The sequence below is a fragment of the Sinocyclocheilus anshuiensis genome, unplaced genomic scaffold (assembly GCF_001515605.1).
Source record: "Sinocyclocheilus anshuiensis isolate Anshui unplaced genomic scaffold, SAMN03320099.WGS_v1.1 scaffold957, whole genome shotgun sequence".
Lineage (NCBI taxonomy): Eukaryota > Metazoa > Chordata > Actinopteri > Cypriniformes > Cyprinidae > Sinocyclocheilus > Sinocyclocheilus anshuiensis.
Window position 1 is genome coordinate 106649 of NW_015557101.1, and position 26021 is coordinate 132669.

The 26021-nt window shown below is 39.1% G+C and overlaps 1 protein-coding gene across 1 annotated transcript in view; it reads left to right on the forward strand.

The window, feature by feature from the left end:
• The window catches only part of LOC107677528 (ecto-NOX disulfide-thiol exchanger 2-like), a 190263-nt gene that overhangs the window by 59323 nt on the left and 104919 nt on the right, over window positions 1-26021 (forward strand). The window contains exon 2 of the mRNA XM_016472458.1: window positions 5783-5926. Coding sequence (XP_016327944.1) covers window positions 5783-5926 — 144 coding nt within the window. The remainder of the gene's footprint in view (window positions 1-5782; window positions 5927-26021) is intronic.

Genomic DNA, 26021 nt, shown 5'->3' on the forward strand with positions numbered 1-26021 from the left:
TAGGGGTGGGTTTAGGTTAAAAAGTGTATAACTATCTGTATATAAAAACAATCAAAGTCTATGTAATGTCCCCATTTAGATAGCTAAGTAAACGTGTGTGTGTGTGTGTGTGTGTGTGTGTGTAAAATAGTATATGAGTCTGGCGAGTAAACAAACAAATTTACTAGCCAATGGCGATTATATTGCCAAGGTGTGCGTAGAGGGTTGTCTGTCATGGATGGTGATTTCCTCTTGGTGCGTACAAAAAAAAAATTGTCCAACACGGACAGAAGAAACATCAATCAGAGATATATATGCACTCTGCGCCTGGAGAGCTGTTAGGGGTCATGCATGGGCCACGGACCCCCAGATGGGCAGCTCTCGGCACATCTTGATTTACATGCTTGCAGACTCAAAAGTCTGCTCTTACTGTAACTATATTTCCAGTATTATTGACAGTAACAGTTTGTTTTCTCTGTGTTTGATTGGCAGAATAACCAGCAGCTACTATGGCTGGTCAATACAGCTTAAAAAACAGTGTCATAATGTATGTCTTTTGCTTTGAATTGAAATGCCAAATCTGAATTTTCAGCAGCATTACTCCAGTCTTCAGTGTCGCATGATCTTTCAGAAATCATTCTAATATGCTGATTTGCTGCTCAAAATGTATGATTATCATCAATGTTGAAAGTTGATGTTTTTGGGAAAACTGTGATGGGTTTTGAACAGAAAGTTCAAAAGAACAGCATTTATTAGAAATAGAAATCTTTTGAAATATTATAAATGTATTTTCTGTCACTTTTGATCAATGCATCTTTGTTGAATAAAAATATTATTTTTTTAAATGAACAAACAAACAAATAAATAGAGTCTTACTGACCCCAAACATTTGAACAGTGGCAAACTATACTTTTTCAGCAATTAATTTGCTTTGTGACTCATGGAGACTTTTTTAATTATTATTTTTTTATACATTTTTTAAAAAGTAAAATCAATCTGTGAACACCTACTGTATAAGTGATGATGCAAATTAATTGCTGAATCAAAACCAACAAGAGAGAACTGATCAGAGTAACTGAATCTAACTTCCTAAATCTGTGAATGAAATCATCACCAAAATGTCATAAATATTCAGTATACCGCCCAGCCCTAGCAGCTGATGTCATTGACAGGCTTGATCTGGACTGAATAAATCATTACAGAACATCTTCCTCTTATTTCATTAACAGCTCGTTACATGCCAAGGACTTCTCGCTCCTGCAGTCGCACATGCAGCGTCAGCCAGAGCGAGAGAGAGCTTGGATGGGCTGTTCGGCGTTGTTTAAATTAGTCTACAGCCACCCATTTTTTTCTGTCTCTTCTCGTACTGTCATTCTGCAGCACTGCTCTTCTGTCACAGATTTCATATCCAGCTTTACTTATTTGCTTTTTTCACACTCAGTTGCCTCCTTCTCCGTTCAGATGCCGTTTGCTATCTTATACACATGAGCAGTGTGATGTTGGAGAGGTTGTGCACTGTAGAGGGCAGATGTGGCAGATTATGATGCAGAGTTTTGAGCCGTGCTCTCTGAACTCAGTAGTCTGTTTTTCTGTCTCTCTCTCTGTATATCTCTCCTCATACGGGATATGCAGTGACAGCCCCCCAGCCCCACACTTCTGTATCCTTCAGGCAAATAATGCCAAGCAAAACAATGTAAACCGAGAGGCGTGATGAATATTTCATGAAAACAGACCAGCATGCATATCTCAGACATCACTCTGTATTCTAAACAGCAAGTAATGCACGCTGCTGTATAACGGGACAGGAAGTTACCAACATACTAGTAACTTTTAAGGACTTATTTTGTAAGATGGACAGAAAAACTTACATTTAAAGAACCGAAAATTTTTGTTTTTATTAGAATGTATTTATTATATTATATTGTTGAATGTTTAATCTGTATCTGCCACGTAATAGCCGGTGAAGCTGATATGGCAATCAATTTAAATACAACCAACAACTGACATACTAGTGTTATTGCTAAAGCTTTCTCTGAAATGATACATCTTTAGGATCTTTGCAATCTTGTCGTTTTTATTATCGAATCCATCTCACATTGGATTGGTTTGTCTTTTTTGTTGTCTTTCTCATCATGTCTAGAATGGAAATGGAGGGAGTCCTTAGGTATTGATTGCTGTCTCAAGAACATTTCCTGATTTAGCATCAGAACCTGCAGTCAATTTCTGTAATGGAATTCACAGAGTGGTTAATAACAGGGGTCGTACGGTCACGAAAAACCCGGAAAAATCATGGAATTTTAAAATGGCAATTTCCAGGCCTGGAAAAGTTTTGGAAAAATAAATAAACCCAGTTTTGGAAAAGTCATGGAAATCTATTTCACAAAACTTTGTATTATAGAATTATGTTTAATGAGGTCCTGAATTTTGGTGTGGGATTGCGCATAGGCTACATCACATAGAGTTTTACTCATTCCTGCAGCTTTTGACTTTAAAATGATGGATATTCACACATTTATTCAATAGCCTATAGCATGTATGTGTGATGGGAATAAATCCACACAGAATATCAGATCAAATCAGTCATTTGAAAAGAGCGTGAGTGATTCAGCTGTACCGCGTCTTCTCTCTTTGACTTTCTCTTAAAACGGCTTCACATCGGCGCATCTCCTCTGTACTAAAGAGCTGCTGCACGCCGCGATACAAGACTTTCGCTCGCGTTTCGGGTACAGTTGACAGAATTGTCACTTACCTAATCGGCTCGTTGTTGCATCATCACAAAAATGTATTATTTATTTGCACGTCTTTTTAGCCATTCGGTACTCGCGTGCTCCAGAGATGGTGTGCAGTCACGTCCAAAGCGCACTCATGCATATATAAAGCTGCCTTGCGAGTACCAAATTGAGATTGGTACCAGACAAGCTCAGTAGAACCCTGCACTGGCCTCAAACATATGCCCTTGTCCGGCCCTTGTCCAACAGCTTTTCAGAATTACCAGCCGACTGTAGCCCGTGTCTTTTTTTTCTCTTTCTCTCTTCCCCAATTACACAGCTGCTGTTGTAGCCATTAAAATAGTTCAGTTTCGTTTTTAATGGCAAAGTGGTTATATTTATTTTCGTTTCTTTATTAAGTTAATTTAGAAATATGTTTGGAACATTTTTTTGTTTGTTAAATTTAAGTTTTTGTTTTTTAAAGTAACGAGCGGCCAGCGGCAGACAGTGAGTTAATCATAGCCTATGTTTGATCAATTTAGCCTTCTCAAATCATCACCACTTGACTAAAATAAAATCTCTATATAAAATACTTTAAAAAGCATATCACAATGTTAGTTTAAACGTTTAACCTATATCAATGTGTGCTATATTAGGCGCGTATCCAATCGTTTGTGCGGAGAATGGAAGCTAAAGCGCGCTCTGCTGGACTTGGAGTCGCCAGCGCGATCACTTGCATTTTTTTCTTATAACAGTGGAAACAACTGTCATTTTTGCTCATAAAGGTAAGAGTAATATATCATTCGGGACTGTTAAGGGTCTACTTTTATTTGTGTGCACTCACAATATCAGCATACGTAGTGATTTTTTAGAAAACAAACTTGGCGCTTTCTGCCATCTCGGTCTTGAGCAGAAGTGCTTCACAAAAATGAACCGAAACTCAGCTAATATTGTATTTCCCCTGGCTCTGACACATTCATCATGGTAATTACTTGCTGGGGTTTTGCGGCAAGCTTTATTGTGTGCGCTTTAACGCGGAACTCTTCCAGCACTCACTGCTGCTGGACACTAAACACCGTCCGAGCCACTCTTGACAGTCGCGGTAGCACGGTCTCGTGTTGTTTCCACCAGCGCGGCAAATCCTTTTCATCACCATAAAAATGGATGGATATCTAAAATATAAAAATGAGGAAGCCTAAAACAAGCCCGATGCCCGTCCCGCGTCTGAGCTCTGACGTGAAAATTGTCCCCAAGCCATAAATAAGTCGGGGCCCGTCGGGCTCGGGCTGAAATGCAGGGCTCTAAGCAGCTTGTTGCGTTTAAGCGACAAAAATACACACAAAATGACGTTAAAATGGCCATCCTGGCGAGTATCCAATAAGCACTATTGTTTTTTTCTTAAGTGAATGTAAACAGTTTCGAAAGAGAAAAGTTCAGCCAATCACAACGCACTGGAAAGCTGGCCAATCAGAGCAAACCTCGCTTTTCAGACCGATGATATTTGTAAAAATCGACGCGTTTCAGAAAGGCGTAGAGGAGAAACAATAATGTACAGTATGTGGAAAATGTGTTTTTTTTAACCTTAAACCGCATAAACACATTTCATTACACCAAATACACAAAATAATGTTCTTTTTTTTTTTAGCAACATCATATGACCCCTTTAAGAAAAGGGAAAACTAATTCTCAGGAAATTTCTCTGCGGCTAAAGCCGGGCTCAGACTACAGGAGTTTTGTATCAGAGAAAAAAAATCTTGTTGAGGACCTGGGTCGGTTCTGATGTTCGTGCGGAACAGATCGAATCATGCATCTGCTCGCACACAAATTGGGGCCGCCCTGATCATATCAAACATGTTTGATATTTAGGATTTTAAAACAGGATGATGACGGATATGATTACATCAGTACTTTCACAATAGTCAATGCGCGACCGCAAAACAAGCTGCTGTACGGGTCTGTTGGATAATGGAGATTGAGGACACTGCTTGCGGAAGTTTTGCAATAGCACGACTGTCTGTATAATCTGTCAAAAACGTACCACATCCATAAGGATATAGAGAAGCGCTGGGGTGAAATCGCCTCCGTTTTGAACGTACTGGGTGAGTGTAGAAAGCTGCTAGCATGCTAGCTAACATATGTAAAGAGTTGTTGAAACGTCTATGACGATCTGCTGCATGAGATCACATGAGGCGCTCCCTCTAGCATGATAATCTTGAGAATATCATGTAGTGTGAGATACGCCACGATTTTCAAATCTTGTAGTGTGTGCAGGTTTAAGATTTGAGGGAAGAAAATCTGCAAAGATTCTCCTTATGTGTTTGCTGCAACCAGATTTCATAATCGGTTAGGATTTTAAAACTCCTGTTTTCTGAGCCCGGCTTAAAATGAGAAATTCCAAGGGAGGTTTAGTGCTATTTTATGAGATCTGTAAGATATGCAAGAGTTTTTTTTGTAGTATGCATGAGGCTTTGTAGTAACAAGTAAACATCTAAGATGTCTTAGAACAAGGGTTCTTAAATTTTTTGTTGCCAAGGGCCCTACAGTATGTGAGGCACCTCCTTCTTTAAATGTAATGACAGTGTAGCGAATCAGCTCATGGGGAAATATGAATAATTAATCATAACTAGTTATAATTAATTATAAATATTTAGATCCGCTGTAGATATTTAGCTTGACCTCTCAGGGTCAACTTATATATTCAACATGTTCCCAAAATTAAATATGGCTTTTTATATTTGTATTTATGTTTTTTTTTTTTTTACTAGAGCCGTCAGTAGACTGAAATAACTAATTATTCACATGCTTTCTGACATGACAAGAATGTTGGTAATGATAATATAACATTTTATAAATGTATATTGTTTTAAACATATATAATGTTACATTTTACGTTACATTAATGTACTCCCATATCTTCCCACAGCTAAATCACTTTTTTTTTTAAACCACACAGAAAAAGTGGTTGGTCATATTACACATCTATCAGGCAGACTTTTCTGTCTTCCTTGGCCAGAATAAGTTTCTATATAAACTCTTGAGATTATGGTTACAGAACATGCAGACTTACCAAGTTTATCTGTTCTTTCCCTCTACAGGTCTGAATCCGCTGTCCTTTGACCCTTCCACAAACAACGAACCCCTGCAATTCAACAGCTCCAGTGGTCCTCTGGGCTCTGACTGTCCTCTGGAAAACGGAACAGAAAACAGCAAAAAGAGGAAGAGACCCAACCTTCCTCCAGGTACGCTTAATGATTTCCTCTCGCCTCAGACCACGCTCACTCACGCTCTTCAAGCCCTGCAGTTGTTAACTGCATTACCATCGTTATTTCTGCCATTGCTCTTTTCCTGACCTTTGAATGTGGGAGGTGAATACCTGGAGGTCCTGCATTCTGAGAGGCGCTCGCTTCAAATTATCACCTTCATTAAAACGTCAGAACAGAAACCTCAGGTTATTTCCACTTCTAGTAGCTTTGATCTCAGAATTTTACATAAACATTGAGGTTAATAGAATAAAATCTAATTAAAACATGCCTGGAATACAACACTAAAAATAAGTGACCAAAGTTATTTCTATAGGAGTGGCTCAAGCATTTCTGCTTGTATCTTGTCACAATTATGACTAGCACCTTCAAAATGCAAAAGTGAATCAGAGAGCCGCTGGATATATGCCAATCATGAAGAGAGACTCTGGCTGACGCTGATAACCTTAAAAATTACACTTGAAAAGTAACGCCCAGGGAATTTTACAAACCTTTCTGACACAGGTTGGCTCAAATGAAGAAGAGCCTATTCATATTCATGCTAATGTTAATGGCGTACTAATTAATTGAATTATGATTAGCTGAAAGAAATGGATCTTGGAAAGGCTGCTTAATGTTTCTAGTTGTCAAGGCGACTTAATTGGATTAGTTTAATTGTTGATGTTAATTAGGCAGTCAGTTTAAAATCTTTATTTATGGCCTCATGACCAGGGCTGGTGGAATTCATGTGACAATTTATTTCAAGGACAGTCCACCTGCATAATGATGGTTCAAAGGTTTTTTATGTGGGTTTTGAACCTGCAACTTTCCGGGTCTGTCGGCCGCTTAATAATTGTACATTTCAGCCATCATGTGTTTCCACACATGCTGTTCTATGTAAATATGGTCTCCATTTGAAGTCTGCCGCTCTGATCTCCAGGCCCTTGATGGTCATTTTTTCGTCAGGAACACTGCCGCCATTCATGACTTGAAGTGACTCTGATTAGGGATAAATGGCAGTGACTGACGGTGAGCAGAGCTTCTCATCGTCGTGTATGCTCATAGAATTGATACAAATGGAAGTGAAATGGGCTCATATTGTGTTCTGGTCATGGTGAAGAGCTGCTTGTGCAGATCAAAGCTTGCCAGCGAGCTTTAGATCAAAGCTTCCTAGCGCTAATCTAATCTGCCCATTTCAGAACACTTTTTTCTTTAGTGCAAGGACGTCATTTGAGAAAGGCTTAGATGAGCTTTATTCACCACCATACACCGAATATTTAGACACTCCGGAGTCCGGCTGCTGAAATGGAAGTCAGTGAGGTAATGGCTTTAAGACAAAATGTTTTGTTGTTCTGCTGAGGTTGAAGAAGAGCTTTTAAGATTGTGTAGTATTTCAGTACTGTGGTGCTCATTCAGAAGACATGGGTTTGAATCCAACATTCTGTAAAGATGTTGTAGGACATTGTAGTCTTGGTTTAGTGATGAGCTGTGTTGCTCATGCAGTCAATGTGATTTTAATCTGGCTCGCGACATTCCCTGGGGCCGGTTGCATAAACTGTTTAGACTAGTCTTAAAAAGTTAACTTTTTTCTTCAAGACTGGTCATAACTTTTTTTAATTCAGTTATGAAAAGGTAGATTGGTCTTATTTGTATTGGGAAAAAAAGTACGACTGATTACCTCTTGGCAACTACTAGTTGGTCAAACTAGTTCTTAAGACACAGTCTTAACATGGTGGCTAAGTTTATGCAACTGGCCCCTGATCTTGCCTCTTGCTCTCTTATTACTCTCTCTACTCTCCTCTAAATAAAATTAAAAGACTAAAAACAGGACACTCTAGTAAGTCTGAGTCATGGCTTAACAGAAAGCTGAGGTGCTCATTCAGACAATTTGAGTTTTAATCTGGTTCGCAACATTCCCAGATCTTGTTCCTCTTATAGCTCTCCTTTGAATCAAAATGGCAAAATACTAAAAATAGGACTTTATAGAATGTTAGAGCCATGGCTTAACAGAAAGCAGAAGTGCTTATGCAGACAATTTGAGTTCAAATCTGGCTCGCAACATTCCCTGATCGTGCTTCTATTATTACTTTCTCTACTGTCCTTTAAATGAAAAAATTAATTGGCATTTTCAGTAAGCCCTTCTGCTGTTTTTGTTCAGACCAATGGGAAAATCAACCCATATTTTTACGCAACAAATTTTTACGCAGTTGTAAATGTGAGCCGGTGGATCGACAGTAAGCTAATGCTAATGCATTATAAAAATCTAAACATTTAAGACACTAAGATATATTCATATGTTATTAAATTAATATAATACTTGATTGATAATAATAGTTTAAATTAATGTAATTGATACTTTTGACTTGTCCCTTTTCTTAAAATTTGTTTAAAGGCTGAAATGTAAAGTTTATCTTTTTATAAAACTTTTAGTTTTTGTGAAAACCTGTATCTGAACTGTAAATCAAGCTTTTTACAGTCATTTTACGGTTTAATATGTTACCATAGACATTGCGCTAACCCGCTTATATGGTATTCATTTTATTTGTGCAACGCTGCAGTTTTGAATATTCAGCTGCGAGGTCATACCTTGACATATCAGTCTTCTATTGGTCACATGGTTTTATGTGATTCGAACTTGCAGGTCAGAGTTCACCAAACTTGAACTTCAGAACCCACTGAAATGCGAAACTTTTCTGCATGAAAATGAATGGAAGTCAATGGAATGAAAAGTATAGTGTGACCGGCACTTTAGTCTGTCAGAGCCGTGGTTTAACAAAGCAGTGGTGCTCTTGCAATTTGAGTTCTAATCTGGCTTGCTACATCTCCTGATCTTGCTCTTATTATTATTATTATTATTATTATAATACTGTCCTCTAAATAAAAGTATCAAAAGACTAAAAACAGGACACTGTAGTATATCAGTGCTGTGGCTTAACAGAAACCTGAGGTGCTCATACAGACAATATGAGTTCTAATCAGGCTCGCAACACTTTCTCATCTTACCGTTTTATTACTCATTCTAATCTCTTTAAATAAAAGCACCAAAAGACCAAAAATAAGACCTTTGTAGTATGCACAACACTAATATTGGCTCATCTCAGTAGGAAGTGTGCAGTTTGCTTCTCAGTCACCTGTCTGATTTGTTATCCTGGCTGAATCACACGACTGTTGTCTCGAATCTTGCAATGCCTCGGCTCCTGTAAACCCACTATCGCTTCGCAGCCGCTCTAAATAGTTGTGCCGTACGTGTCTGCTTAGCAACTGGGAGCTGCCTAATGGGGTTTCTTTTTGAACAATGCCAGCAGTTTTCCTTCCCGGCCTGTCATTTTGCTGTGCTCTTATTCGCCGTGCCCGTGCCTGATCAATCCGCTCCCTGATGGAAACACATCTAAATGATGAAAATTTGCAGCATCTGGAGCATAATGCATGCAGCCGCTCTGATGTCCTCTGGCAACACAAGACAGAGTCTCTCCTCCGAGGAGTGGAGCTAATGCAGGGGCGTGGACTAATTACCAGCCATGCAGATTTACTCTCGTTAAAGCATTATAATGGATAGATTCATCTCATTAGCGCTGGCACTCCATTAGACATCCAACCCCCCATCCACCCGCCCCACTAGTGTTGATGTTACTGGATAATGGATGCGCTGCAGAGAGCGAGTGGGTGAGAATCGCCACGCTCGTACAGGACAGTTGGCAGGTTGTTTACTGGCACGACCTGAACTCTTCGTCGCTCTAATCGAGAGATATTTAATTGGTGCGCCGTAGCTAATTCAAATGTTTCATGAACTAAATAATTTCAATTGTTTTGATACTGTCAACACATCCTAGGGTTGTGAATACATCCGATGTTGGAAAAATCTGACATGTTTTTCTGTGATTATATATTGCAGTGTGAAAAAAAAATACAGGAATTGATGACTTGAATAGCTATATTTGGAAATAATCAATCATAAATCCTTTTAGGGCTAAATAATTTTGGAAAATCTTGAAAAAATGTGGGTGTTACAAGAACCAACTCGAACCTCTTTCAGAAATCTCTTTCCACTTGAGTTTTTATAAACCACATTCCCACACTGACAGGTCAGTATAACTATAAAATAATTACTATGATTTTGTTGTGCTTATTATAAATTAAAAATATTTTACCAAAAAATGTATTGTAATAAAAATGTAAAATTAAAAAGCATGTAATAAAATAATATTGTTTCTCTGTGCCTTTATCGTTATAGATGTGGTGTGGACTCTGCTATTCTTTAATATTGAGAACGATTTTTAGAACTCTATCTTTATCATTATCTTTATAGTTATCGTCCTTGGTGTGAGAGGGCCTCTAGCTCAAACAGCAAAGCTTGGCGTTAGCAACACCAAGGTCATGGGTTCCTTTAATATTGAGAATGATTTTTAGAACGTTATCTTTATAGTTATCATCGTTGTTGTAAACAGGCCTTAAATGCTGCACTTTACTCTGAATTTGGTATATTTCTTTAATTAAATTGCTAATTCATTCGCGATTTTGACATATTGTGTGCAGTCCTAAAACCCCCCTTTTTTACAGCTTGAACACAGAAAAGAGTGCTGACAGTTCTACCCACTCAACAGTATCAGTTTGTAAGCAAGCGCCATGTAATGCAACCGTTGAGTGACCCATTTAAACAAAGAATAGAGAAATGAAGCCTGAATTCCGAATCTTACAAATCATCAGTGGTGACGTGACAGTGAGGCCTCTGATTATTTCAGAACTTGTTTCCATGTTACAAAACACGCTCAGGTTTATTTTAAACCACCCCTGACTTTCTTGCTTTTGCCTTCTTTATTTCTTTGACTTTGTTATAGCCTTGAAGCCTTTTTGCTTCATAACTGGCGTATGCTTAAGCGTCATAATTGATGAGTTACTATAGCAATTTTAATAACCTTGGGGTTTTAGTTTTTCTCATAAATAGCACAACAAAAGAATGCATACATTACCCGAGAGGGCTGCATCTAAATAATAACCCAACGCTACCTCTGTCCTGTGATACAACTATTTGAACTGCTTACCTCTGATATGTATAAGTGGGTAATAAACCAGCTCTGTGTAGCAATTGATTCTCTTTTCAGTATTGCTAATGGCATGCCACGATGGTTTTGTGTCTTAATGAATCATGGGAAGACATTTCCTTCATATTTCAGTGGAATTCTGTGCAGCAGTATGCAGTACACGTTTGAGTCTGTTAATCACCGCTGCTTTATATGGTAGCTGAGAACGGCTGTCAGATGCAGAGGTTTAGATGTGTTACTGCTGCTCACTTCATGAGCATTTGACCGTTTCATTTGAGTAAAACTATCCTCATATAATATACACACAGAAATGTAAAGGTATTCACAGCAACCCGTCAAAATAAAAGTTTGGTTTAACTTGAAGACATTGCGGCAGAAATATATTGCTATTGTTCAGTAGAATGTACGTAATAGGCTGCTACTAGCAGTGTTAGGGGTAACGCATTACAAGTAACGCGAGTTACGTAATCAGATTACTTTTTTCAAGTAACTAGTAAAGTAACTAGTAAAGTTATATTTGCCAAAAATAGAACTTTTTATATTAAAAACAAACAAGCATGCCCTGCCCAGATTTAAAAAGTAACGCAAAGGTAACGTAATGCATTACTTTCAATAAAAAGTAACTAAGTAACGTAATTAGTTACTTTTTTTAGGAAGTAACGCAATATTGTAATGCATTACTTTTAAAAGTACATTTCCCCAACACTGGCTACTACTACTACTAAAAGTATTAAAACCTTATTTTTAAGGAATAATCATACAATATTTATTCAATGTTTTAATTGTAATATTAAATTACCTTTATTTTCCAAAAAGTAACATTTGTTTAATTTTCATTACTTAAAAGATAGATTAAATGAATGTTTTATGCCTTAAAAAATGTAAATACATAACACAGAATTTCTGAGCCAAAAATCATAAGGCTATTGTAAGAATAAATGAAACTTGTTTTTATGCTTTCAAATAATTAGACATGCTAAAACAGAATTTGGCAACAATAAAACATAAGGTTGGAAAAAATTTAATATTTCATAGGGCCCTAAACATGTAATTTTTTTTTTTACTTTAAAAAAACTGATGTTAAATTGTTAAATTGTTCATGATTTTAATTAATTAGGAATGCTTTTTGATTAATAACATTTCATTTAACCATTAACGTCATTTAACCCCCCGTAAACCTTGGGGAAACACTGCAACAGTTTTCTGGCAAGGAAGCATGTTGGACACAAATTATTTTAGAAAACAAAGATGTCCAGAATAAATAAATGACCAAAACAAATAAACAATAATATTTAACCAGTACACTACTATTTTTTTTTTTCATAATTATTTTATTGCAATGTTCATAACAATTAAAAACATTCTTAAAATATGACAGGCCAACCTTTTGGGCTTAGTAATATTTTTTAGTTGTTGTATATGCATAAATTGTGATATAAATATTTGCTTATATCACCCACTCCTACATTATGTACGAGCTGCTTGGCCACAGCTCTGATAAACTGAAATGTTTTGACTGTAAAAGATTTCATGCCTGAGAGATCATTTTAAGAATACATCAACAATTCAGTTTTTTTCACCTCAAAGTATTTTCTTCAGGCCAGTAGACATAAATCAGGGGTTATATCAGGCAGCAAATGTTTTTATTTTTATGTTTGAGGATGTAGCAAGTGGCATGATATATGCAGTGAGTCACGCTGCCTTGCTGTAACCCTTCGGCACCATTAGCCCGCAGTAAGTGGTGCTTGAGAAGTGCGGCGTGAAACTCTATTGATTGGCATTGAGGAGGGGAGGTGCTGCCTCTCACCCCAACATGATTGAGACAAAAGACAAGGGAAGCAGCACTACAGTAAGCAACGTGTGTGGGAGTCGTGCTCGGCAAAGGTTAGCAGCCCCGTCTGGCTTATTGCTTCAGTTTGTGTGTGTGTGTGTGTGTGTGTGTGTGTGTGTGTGTGTGTGTGTGTGTTCGTTGTGGATGAGGACAGATCTCTCTGTCTGCAGTTTTACTAATAAAGGCTGGGCTGTCTGAGTGCCTGTGCGCAGGTGTTTGTGGGGAGTACGGGGCGTCTGTGTGTGTATGTGTAGATGCTGGTGTTGTAGGTTTATGAGAGAGGTGTTCACAGCACCACTGATGACCCCCACTGTCTCTCAGCATTTTTGTATTGTGTTTGTAAAAGTAATTATACATGCTTAATTGTAAATATTTAGATATATTTTAAGATATGTTTATGAAAGTGAAACTGAAAGTGACGTAACATGTATCCAAGTAAGGTGTCCCATACTTGGAATTTGTGCTCTGCATTGATCCCATCCAAGTGCACACACACACACCGTGAACACACACCTGGAGCAGTGGGCAGCCATTTTTGCTGTGGCACGTGGGGAGCAGTTGGGGGTTCGGTGCCTTGCTCAAGGGTCTCACCTCAGTCGTGGTATTGAAGGTTGAAGAGAGCGCTGTACATTCACTCCCCTCCCCTACAATCCCTGCCGGTACGAGACTTGAACCCGCAACCATTGGGTTACGCGTCCGACTCTCTAACCATTAGGCCACGACTTCCCCTGTTGTAATTACATTACAACAAATAACAAACACATTAAAATTACTTTAGACTTTAAACTTGGAATGCAAAATATAAAAACAAAAACTAATTCAAAATATACATAAAAAAAAAAATTATTATAATATCTTATGATACTGAAATAACACCTCAGTCGTGGTATTGAGGGTGGAAGAGAGTGCTGTGCATTCACGCCCCCCACCTGCAATCCCTACCAGTATTTCTACCCTACCGAGACTCGAACCCGCAACCTTTGGGTTACAAGTCCAACTTTCTAACCATTAGGCCACAACTGCCCACTGTGAAACACTGTGAAGGAACTACAGGGGGTTTGTGAGTTGATATAAACATAATAATGAAATCATTAAAATGTAAACTTGAAATAAATAAAAACATCAAAATAAAACACTAAACAGTTCTTTTTTAGTAAGTGGGCAGCCATTTTTGCACACTGCTCTGGCTATGTGTGTGTGTGTGTGTGTTCACTACTCACTGCTGTGTGTGTGCACTTGGATTGGTGAAATTCTTCTTCTTCTTCTTCTTCTTCTTCTTTTAAGCATAAAGCCTACTAAATTTGGTTATATTCAAGCTTAAAAGAAGAAATGCATTAAAGTTCTTTCAGGATATATTCTCTAAAAACATCTTAATGTCTGACAACATTTTGCAAATTGCAAATTTGAGGACTAGGACTAATTGATCACACCCTAACTATGACACTCTCCAGCTGTTGACAGTACAGCTATTCTAACAAACAGAACACTGACTCCATTCAATTATAGATATACAGCATTACTGTTGATTATGATATTTTCGCCATATGGGCCATAATGGGGTGTCCGGCAGAGGAAACTGTGTCTGTGACTCCTCCAAGACCTCGTGACAGTTCAGATGAGTTCTGGCACGAGCCGCTCTCTGATGAACGAGCTAAGCGTTCAGGGTGTCGTGCTGTGCCGCTCACTGACGGCAGTTCAATCAATCAGTCTCGTTCCTGAAGCTCACACCCTGCATCTCAAACCGTTCTCCCTGCAGGGAGCGTCAGTATTGATCTCAAACGCTTCTGTCATTTCTTTTCTGCATGTGTGTTTGGCTTGTTTATGTAGTGGTGTGTGATTGGGACGTGATGAAAGGCTGTGTCTCTGAAGGAATCCCACCCTGTGGTGACGGGGACTCGGCTCTCAGCTGTCTCTGTTCAGCGTGCCACATGAAAGAAGTCAATGATTCGATCTACATAACAAGCCGTGAAAAGTTTTCTGTCGGTGTACCTCAGGGGGTCCAGGACATCAATCAGCGCTGCCCTTTCCATCTCATTTCATCTGTGTTTGGATGTTTACGCATTACATGTACGTCCCATTCGTGATGTCTTTCCAGTAGTTAACAGAGTGTTTATGGCAGCTAATGTAAATCTAATAAAAGTTACTGCAGTAGGAGCAAATAATGATCAATTTGAAAAGAAATGTTGCTATTGGGACGCGTCAAGATGCTCCAAAGGTGAACTTTAGCCACTTTTCATGAGCCAATCAGTTTCCAAAGGATTAAATTCAGTCACACGTTTACAGCCCTATGAAATCCATTTTATTTATTCTCAAATTCCGTTTTATTTATTTAAAAATCCATGTGTTCTGTTATTAATCAGAATGATGTAATCAATTTATTAAATGTAGTTAATACATTTATTTTAACCATAATAGTGAAATGTAAACCATATTTTTATTTTTTTTGCTAATCCTGATATTCTGTGTTGCCTGTTTTAATGTTTTTCTGGATTCTGTGTTTTATGATTTAATACAAATTTATTATCAAAAACAGTGATAATCAAATTAATGCACAAAACTGTAACAATTTAATTAATCTTTTAAATGGTATCAAATTAAATTTGAACAACTCCCTTTTTTGGGAAACAAAGTGCTGCACAACAGAGGTTTACTGTTTAAATTATGTGTACATTCTGTGAATGAAAAACTGTAATATTTTCTGATATTCCTAAAAAAAAGAACACAATTATTATTATTTACCTGTATTATTATTATTATTACTTTGAGAAGTACATTCTACTGTACAATAGTAATATATTTGTCATAATTTCTTCAATTTAAACCAAACTTTTATTTTGACAGGTTGTAGTGAAGAAGCTGTAGTGAAGATTTCTATGTATTTGATGATAGTTTTTCTAAAATTAAATGGTGAGATTAGGGCTGCACGATAAATCGCATGCGATATTTAACGCGCATCTTATCAGTAAAGCCGGTTCTTTAATCAGCGGTAAATCTCCATCACCTGCGGGCTTTCACATTGAGCAGCATTAACTACACAGAGCCGTTGTTCACTGACGAGCTGCGCAAAACCACATTCATATTCGCGCGATTTTTTGCGCAGCTCGTCAGTGAACAACGACTCTGTGTAGTTAATGCTGCTCAATGTGAAAGCCCGCAGGTGATGGATTACTGCTGATTACAGAACCGGCTTTCTGACAAGATGCGCATTAAATATCGCATGCGATTTATCGTGCAGCCCTATGTGAGATGCTGGTGAAGTGATTCTCAAAGCAGCTCTGGAGATGACGTTCATCTGTTCAGCAACAAAGAAAACACCAGGAGAGTCACGCGTGCTTCAGTATGTGTGTAGTAGGCGAAACTGCTTCATTCATTCACACACACAGAGACATGCAGAACATGCAGACTTTATATTTGAATAGACTTTAATATACAGTAATTTAATGTACAGTAAATTCCTTTTTTACTCCTTCCTCGTTTTCCGTATTGCAGAATTCGTAGGACCCTACATGGCCAGTTTCATGTTGACTTTAAATCTTTATTCAAGGAGTCAAGTAGTCATGGCAGCTCTTCAGAAGTGTGAAGTCTTTATGGAAATACTTCACGTAGGTGTTGTGGATTGATAGCGTTCCATCGCCACTTCTTCCTGTAACTATTCCAGCTGAAGTACTTTTAGCACAGTCATGCCGATAGCGTTGATGTCTCGCTTTCATTGTAATATAGTAGTTGTCTAACACTAGTCAGATCATTTTTTTCTTGCATGTAAATCAGTAACGTGTGATGTTTTCCAGCACTCAGCAGTATCAGAGTATCAGAATAAACGTCATCAGCACTGACTGTCTTCTAGAAGTTACGCCTGATGTCTAGATCATATGGGATTTCCTTTTATCCTCATCCAACTTTTCTGCTGCGTTATACTTGCATTTCAGACGCTTTCATCAATGGTACTTTAATGAGAGTCCTTCTATCTCTTTCTGGCTCCCACTCTTCCGTTCTTTGATTCTCAGGTTTTCATCCTCTCGCAGGGTAAGATAACTCATCTAGATATCCTTGAATGTGTGCATGTGTGATCTGAGAGAGCTCAACAAGTTATGGCTTACTGAACTAAATGCGTTTCTCACTTTCTCTTTCTCTGTCCAGTAGGCGCTTTCTGTTTTCTGTTGTGTTATGACTTGGGATTGTTTGTCATGTTGACCGCTTTTATGGTACAATCTGGACAAACTGAAATTTACATTTATATTTACATTTATTCATTTGGCAGACGCTTTTATCCAAAGCGACTTACAGTTGAGGAATACAACAAGCGATTCATCATAAGATGGCAATAAACACAAGCAGTGCCCGTTATACAAAGTTACAGTCTTCGTTCAAAATAGTAAAAGCTAGGACATGAAGGGATAAAGGATATTAAGAGAATAGAAAAGGTGAAGGCATAGAATTTATTATTTAATTTTTTAGGAGTGTGCAGTTAGATGCTCACAAAAAAGATGAGTTTTCAGTTGTTTCTTGAAGATTGTGAAAGATTCGGCTGTCCGGATGGAGTTTGGTAGGTCATTCCACCAACAGGGTGCAGTAAAAGAAAACATCCTTGAGAGTGATTTTGTACCTCTCTGCGAAGGGACCACGAGCCACCACTCATTTACCGACTGCAGGCTTCTGGAGGGGATGTAGATGCATAGGAGAGAGCAGAGGTAGGAGGGTGTGGAGCCCGTGGCTGTTCTGTAGGAAAGAACCAATGTTTTGAACTTGATGCGAGCCGCGACTGGAAGCCAGTGCAGAGAGATGAGAAGCGGTGTGACATGGGCTCTATTGGGCTCATTGAAAACAAGACACGCTGCTGCATTCTGAATCATTTGCAGAGGTCTGATTGCTCATGTTGGAAGTCCAGCCAGAAGAGCATTGCAATAGTCCAGCCTAGAAATGACAAGAGGCTGGACGAGAAGCTGTGTTGCATGCTCTGTTAAGAAGGGTCTGATCTTCCTGATGTTGTGTAGTGCAAACCTGCATGATCGTTCTGTTTTTGCAATATGATCTTCAGCTGATCATCAACAATCTCCCCAAAGATTCCTAGCCGAACATGATGGGATTATCGTTGATGAGCCCAGTTGGATGGTAAACTGGTGCTGTACTGATGGGGTGGCTGGGAAGATGAGAAGTTCTGTTTGGGCTGCAGGTGATGTTCTTTCATCCATGCTGAGATGTCCGTCAGGCAGTCTGAGATCCGAGCAGGTACTTTTGGATCATCTGGTTGAAATGAGAGGTAGAGCTGTGTGACATCAGCATAGCAATGGTAGGAAAAACCATGTGCCTGAATGATGGGTCCCAGTGATGTAGTGTATATAGAGAAGAGGAGGGGTCCAGGAACTGATCCATGAGGAACCCCAGTGACCAGTTGATGTGATTTAGATACCTTTCCTCCCCAAGCCACCCTGAAGGACCTACCTGTGAGGTAAGACTTAAACCAGTGGAGTGCAGTTCCGGTGATGCCCAGCGATGAGAGGGTGGACAGAAGGATTTGATAATTAACCATGTCAAATGCAGCAGATAGATCTAGCAGGATGAGAACTGAAGATTTGGACTCAGCTTTTGCACTCCATAGCACTTCAGTGACTGACAGAAAGGCGGTTTCAGTTGAATGGCCACTTTTAAATCCAGATTGGTTATTGTCCAGCTGGTTGTTCTGTGAGAGGAAGGAAGACACTTGGTTGAAAACAACGCGTTCAAGTGATTTTGCAATGAAAGGGAGGAGAGACACAGGCCTGTAGCTTTAAACAAGTGAGGTGTCTAGTGTAGGTTTTTGAAGCAGTGGGGTTACCCGAGCCTGCTTGAATGCGGTGGGGAAAATGCCTGAGAGAAGAGATGTTGATGATGTATGTGAGTGAAGGCAGAAGTGCAGGGGAAATAGCTTGTAAGAGATGTGAGGGGATTGGGTCTAGAGGACAGGTGGTAGGATGGCTGGAGAGGAGAGGTTTAGAGACTTCATATTCTGTAAGAGGAGAGAAGATGGTAAGCTCTGTGAGTGTTTGCTGTGTGTTCCTGGGTGAGTGGAGCAGAGAACTGACTGCTGATGGATGTGGTTTTGTTTGTGAAGTAATTAGCAAAATCATCAGTAGTTAAAGAGGACGGTGGGAGGTGGCAGAGAAGGACAAAGGAGAATATTGAATGTATTGAAGAGTTTGTGTTTGTCTGATGCACTGTTGATCTTGTTATGGAAGAAGGTAGTTTTGACAGCATGAACTTTGGTGGAGAATGAAGATAGCAGTGATTGATACCTGCTGAGATCAGAAATAATATGTTCAGCAGAAGAAATAAGTAAATACAGTTTTGGAATGACATTAAAAGGTGACTAAATAATGGCAGAAGTCAAACTCCCTGAAAATGTATGGACCTCTTTTCTTTTCCTCTAATTTTGCTTATGGATCATTTGAGCTATGAGAAACGCCAAGTCTTAGTGTACAAGAACACTCAATGGTTTCTGTCAGAGCTTTGATCTGTGGTGAGAACTAGCCCTTTGGTTTGCTTCTTGGTGAAAATGAGCTGCAAAAATGCCTGTGGTGTTTTTAGAGATTTTCAGACCTTTTGTGAACACCCACTTGTGTGCACTCTAGCTGGACAGACTTGAAACACATTCTTATGGTGCACAATAACTGTCACTGTGGTCTTCCAAGCCCTCCATGCATTAAAATTGCAAATATTATGTTGTTTGCAAACTCATCCTGCATTTTTCTGAGTGAAACAGGATTTTCAATAAGAGAAAGTGTAGAAAATTGATTTTATCCAATGGGAATTGATTAGGCCTTGTAAAATTGGTTGTTGGTCAGTTCTTCTGGATTTTAGTCTGTCTCAGTTTTTTCTGTTTCTTCGTGTCATTCCAGGTGGACTGGATGATGATGAGATTAGATCTCTGTGTGCAGCACTGGCTGTTGTCAGACTCATTGTGCATACAAAAATCTTACTGGATTATTACATTATTATTACAATTAATGGCAAAAGGAATGTTTGGAAGTGTAAACTGATATTTCCTACTGACACACTACAGCAAAAGATATATATATATATCAATCTAGTTGCATATTATTTTTCTCCTTATAAACTCTTCTGCAGCTTTATAACTATTTGAAAAGACAATTTTTGGCCTGAGCTTGAGAAAAAGAAGAGAGCTTGAGCTGCCAGACCGTGACCAAAAGCCTCTGGCTAATGTAGGTCTTTTATAGATTGAAATTGCGGCGATGAGATTTGACTGTCTGTCCCCTATTGAAGTTGTTAAGCTGCAGTTTTGTCCTAATACTATTCATTAAGTGGGCATGGACGGCGGCAGCTCTTCCACTTCTCTGTGATGCTATCAGAAGTCCATTAGCATGCCTCTCTCTCTGATAGGCTGACGGGATTCAATGGCCTTAGTCAATGTACAGTGAGGACTTCCTACTAAAGTGCTTGGCAATTGCAGACCAGTTGATTCCCAAAAGCAAGAATATCCACAGGCTTTCGCAACCGCCAGCCCCACCACCGATAAAGCATCTGATAAAATCTAATTGGAGATGAAATTTATAAAAGTTAGTTTAAGTGATGGAATGCATTGATCTGAGCAGGTTTCTCTTCCATAGTGAGCCTCTCAGGATGTGAACCCTCAACTCTTCAATATGTGTGTCAGTTGAGCAGACATCAAGTTGGCTTTAACTAGAGTTGATTAACAAGCCTGCTGGGTTTACTATAGATCTGATGCGTGTCCGTATGTGTCAAGGCTCGATTTATTGATGTGGACGTCCAGTGACGCTGCTGTCAATTACTACTGCATCCAGATTTTCAGTAGATTGCTTCATTTGAACCGGGGGATGATATTTTATTGATCATGAAAGTGTCTGTATTCAAGCAAAGTCTGTATTCAAACCCATTTTTCCCAAATGAAAACCAATGCTCAGTGTTTTAACTGCTAGGCCAGTGGTCCAGTGTGTATAGCAACTGTTTTTGTGACTTTGTTTGTAATTTTCTTTTTATACTCTCTTGAAACATACTGTCAATTACTCCCTCATCCTAGATTTCAATTAGAAGTGGTTGATATTTTATTGATAGTAAATGTATAAAGGACAGGAAATGATGTATAGGAGAGGGTGGAACGGAATTAACACACAGCAAAGAGAGCACCGATGCTCAATGTTGAGGTCTGCTAGGTCACAACTCCAATATGAATATCAACTTTTTTGTGACTTTTGTGGGTGGAATGGGATTGGCACACATAAAAGTCTGTATTCAAATCCATTTTTCCCAAATGAGCACCAGCGCTCGATGTTTTAACTGCTAGGCTACATGTCCAGTGTTCATATCCACTTTTTTGTGACTTTTAATCTTCTTTTTACGCTCTCTAGAAATATGGGAACCCTTCTGCAGAAACCGAAGTTAAGAAAAGATCACTCTCATAACAACCCAATAAAAACACAATGTTCATTTTCTGATCGCTCACCTTCGATGTGGCAGACGCAATGATCTGTGGCAATGAATTGTACAGCTGAGCAAATGGTAAATGTCATCCCCATCTGTAATATTTGTGCCCCATCTCTTGCCTAGCGAGGGATTATTCCATTTGCATCAGTCATCATTGCACATCCAGACGCGATTCGTCGTCTCATCAGCACGCAGCTTGAGGCCTCCGCATACATATTAAATAATCGTTCCGTACAGCTGGCGAACAGACTCTCATCTAGAACCGTGAATGCCACCGGTTAGGAATTAGAACGCTTGTGCTAACATGTAGCGCTTAAATGTCCTTTTATCACTCTGTGTCTGGCAGAATCTCTGCTTACACTTGGAGTGTGATTTTTCATTACCGTGAGATTGCTGTTTTTGCCTCCCATGTATTTAATTTGTATGCATGCATACTAAGATGCACAGGCGGCTCGGCTCCGTATTAGTTCCTTTATAGACTCTGAGATGCTGCTGTGAAATCGCATGTCTGCTAGGTGTCCTGGACCAGAGTGAACTCATTAGCCCATTTTAAAGATGCCCTCCTTCTCTGAGAATTTCTCAAGAGTGAGTCTCAGACTGATGGGCCTGGATGCAGGGGTTCAACTGTCCGGTCACTTTCTCAATAGCTGCTGTCACATGTGGCCCCTGCTTTGGACAGGTGAATTGCAAGCTAGGATTGCTTTCCTCTTTCTGTCAGAGCTTTGCCGAGCGTCGCCGCTGACACGCACCGGGCAGACACCTCACACGGGCTGTCATGACAGCTACTAGACTCTCACCTGTGAGGAATCATCCGTTTCCCAGTCAGACACATCGAGAAGGAAACGACGGATCACCCTTCACTGCCAGCCTCAGTCTTCGGAGCTCACGCTCATTAATGTGTGTCTTCCTGTCCGCTTGCAGCTGCGCTCAGCTTGTCGCACCAGCCTGTGTCCCTCACCACATTCCTCACTAACAGTGCATTGAGTAGTACATACTGTATTACTGTATTCCCCTGCATTAGTGCAGTATATATTAGAAAAAAAAAGTCAGTCATATGCTGAAATGCATGAAGTCTGATCTATTTTTCAGCTGTTTCTGGCAAGAAACCACCCACTTAAACAGGAAGGAGTTGTTTAATTGGAACATAGTGCACACAGTTTTGACAAAGGTTTTGCTACCCTTGTGCAGTATGCATCAGGATTATGTAGCCTAGTTTTTGATTTAGTATTTATTTCTATTTTGTTTTTAGTTTGTCTTTTCAATTTAGGTTTCATTAGTTTCTGTTTTATTATGTATTATGTTTTTTTTTCTAGTTTTATTTATTCATTTATTTTAGTTTAGTGTTTTAGGGCTGTCAAAGGTAATGTGCTACCTGGTTTTGTTTAAAAATGTTGATGTAATGGTGAAAATGTCTCAGAACAGTCTACTATCATTGCAATCAAATGGTGCTTTCATTCAAAGTGGGGTGGTTTGTAAGGTTTTATGTTATATAGTACACCGTGCACTAAAAACTAAAACTAATTTAAGACTATTTTCATGTTGCTTAATTACCTTTCAAGTCCTGAAATATGTATTTTAATTTAGTTAAACATTTTCCCAGTTATATTTGTTTTTAGGTGTTCAAGCATAAAGTGAAAAATGTAAAAATGGCCATAATTTTACAACTTCAACTATTTGTTACAAACACAAGTGTCTTACAACACAAGAATTATTTTGGGTTTTTTTTTTTTTTTAATCCGAAACCTACTTACGCAGGCTAGTCCTAGGCCATTCACCCAATCAGAAGCATTGATCCAATTGACTTGAAAACTGTAATACACCTCTTTGTCCGAGGTGCCATAATTGTGTATGAGGATATTTGTGTATCTTGAAAAATATGGCCACTGTTTTTCTTTTAAAGATCTTAAAGCACTTGAACCCAAGACAATGGCTGCGTGCAGCTATAGAATGAATTTCGGTGCGGGATTGCGCATAGGCTATATCGCATAGTTTTACTCATTCACGCAGCTTTTGACTTTAAAATGATGGATATTCACACATTTATTCAGTAGCTTATAGCATGTAGGTTAAATGAGTAAATAAATCCACACAGAATATCAGATCAAATCAGTCATTTGAAAACAGCGTGAGTGATTCAGCTGTACCGCGTCTTCTCTCTTTGATTTCTCTTAAAACGGCTTCACATCGGCGCATCTCGTCTGCACTAAAGAGCTGCTGCTGCTACAAGACTTTCACTCGTGTTTCAGTACAGTTGACAGAATTGTCACTTACCTAACCGGGTCATTGTTGCATCGTCACAAAAATGTATGATTTATTTGCACGTTTTTTTAAGCCATTCGGTACTGGCACGCTCCATGAGGCACTTTCCTGTGCGCTCAGTCACGTCCAAAGTGCGCGCATATAAAGCCGCCTTGCGAGTACCAAATTGAGTTTGGTACCAGACAAGCTCAGTAGAACCCTGCACGGGCCTCAAACATATGCCCTTGTCCGGCCCTTGTCCAACAGCTTTTCAGAATTACCGGCCGAGTCTGACTGTAGCCCGTGTCTTTTTTTTCTCTTTCTCTCTTCCCCAATTACACAGCTGCTGTTGTAGCCATTAAAATAGTTCAGTTTCGTTTTTAATGGCAAAGTGGTTATATTTATTTTCGTTTCTTTATTAAGTTAATTTAGAAATATGTTTGGAACATTTTTTTGTTTGTTAAATTAAAGTTTTTGTTTTTGAAGTAGCCTGATGACCAAGCGGCCAGCGGCAGACAGTGAGTTAATCATAGCCTATGTTTGATCAATTTAGCCTTCTCAAATCATCACCACTTGACTAAAATAAAATCTATATATAAAATGTTGTAAAAGCATATCACAATGTTAGTTTAAACGTTTAACCTATATAAATGTGTGCTATATTAGGCGCGTATCCAATCGTTTGTGCGGAGAGTGGAAGCTAAAGCACGCTCTGCAGGACTTGGAGTCGCCAGCGCGATCACTTGCATTTTTTTCTTATAACAGTGGAAACAACTGTCATTTTTGCTCATAAAGGTAAGAGTGATACATCATTCGAGACTGTTAAGGGTCTACTTTTATTTGTGTGCACTCACAAAATCGGCATACGTTGTGTTTTTATTTTTTTTTTAAACAAGCAGGGTGCGCTTTCAGCTGTCTCGGTCTTGAGCAGAAGCGCTTCACAAAAATGAACCGAAACTCAGCTAATATTGTATTTCCCCTGCCCGCGTCTGAGCTCTGACGTGAAAATTGTCCCCAAGCCATAAATAAGTCGGTGCGCCGTCGGGCTCGGGCTGAAATGCATTGCTCTAAAGCGCAGCTTGTTGCGTTTAAGCGGCAAAAATACACACAAAATGACGTTAAAATGGCCATCCTGGCGAGTATCCTCATAACCATTGTCTGTTTTTTCTTAAGCGAATGTAAACAGTTGCGAAAGAGAAAAGTTTCCAAAACTAAATTCAGGTACATAAATGATAATATTCAGTAATGTGATATGTTCTCTGTGTGGAGTAACGTCTGGCGCAGTTGCAACTTGTACTTATTACTAAAACAAGAATGCAAACAATAGCATTAATAGTCATTAATTTTAGTTAACATATGCTATGATAATTTGAACAGATTTTTATTCTTATTGTAAAATAATGGAACATTAGGTCATGAATATTGTCTCAAAAGTCATGGAAAAGTCATGGAAATGTATTGGTAAAAATGTGTACAAACCCTGTATGCGGTTTGGCCGTTCGTCCACACGCAAACGCAGCACCAGGTCACTGAAACTGAACATGTTTTAAAACTCCTGCCAGGGTGAAGATTTTCAAAAACTCCGGTTGCAGTGTTATCGTGTAGACAGCGAAACTGGAGATTTTGGCTTGTGACATCGGAGCATGTGCTGTTATCTCCGCCTACTGGAAACTTTTTCAGGCTTCTGATTGGCCAACATGACTTTACGGTTGAGATGTATGAGATGAGATATATCGCCACCTGTTGGCTTGGCATGCTCTTTACAGTGCTTCATAGCATGCTTTTGCGTTTTAATGTGGACGGAGATTTTTTTTTAAACGGAAAAAGGAAACACTCCGTTTATAAAAAATACCCGTGTACGTGTGGACATGGCCTAAGACTAGTCAAATAGTTGTTCACTTCTTCCAGGTGACTATTGAAGCTACAATGCAGATTCCTACCCGTATCGAAACTAGTTAAAAAGCTAGTTACAGCACCCCAGGCACATCAACATTTAATTAGGTTCTTTAAAAATGCTTATTGATCCACTATGATGGGAACACTGAGGCAGAACATTAGAGTGTTATCACAAAACTCTTCATTTGGTTTCTAAATCATGTTTCCAGCGCAGAGAAGAAGAGGGGAGAGAAATACCTCAGAGACCACATAGGACTAAATCTGAGGATCAGGCTGGATTGTGCAGTTTTGGGCCGGGATCTTTGGTGTGTAGTGTGGGATAAGCCACATGTGGCAGCAGGAGGCCTGGATCCATTGAGTACAGTGGTGTATGTGTACTATGGAAGATTTGCTGTTTATTTCCCAAGAGAATGGTTTACATAACCATGATGAGAATATTATATCTCAGCCCTTGCTCATCCTTTCTGATGATTATGACAAATGTGTCACACACCAGCTCTCGTTAGCTTTAATTGGCAATTGCACCGCGGTTCACCTTCAGCCAGATGTAGCGTTTTTGTAGATGATTGTGCACGATCTCTGGGAGGGGCCGCGGACCCCACCGGCGGGGAGCTTTTTGAGAATGTAGTAAGACAGACACCCTGTCTGACCTTCC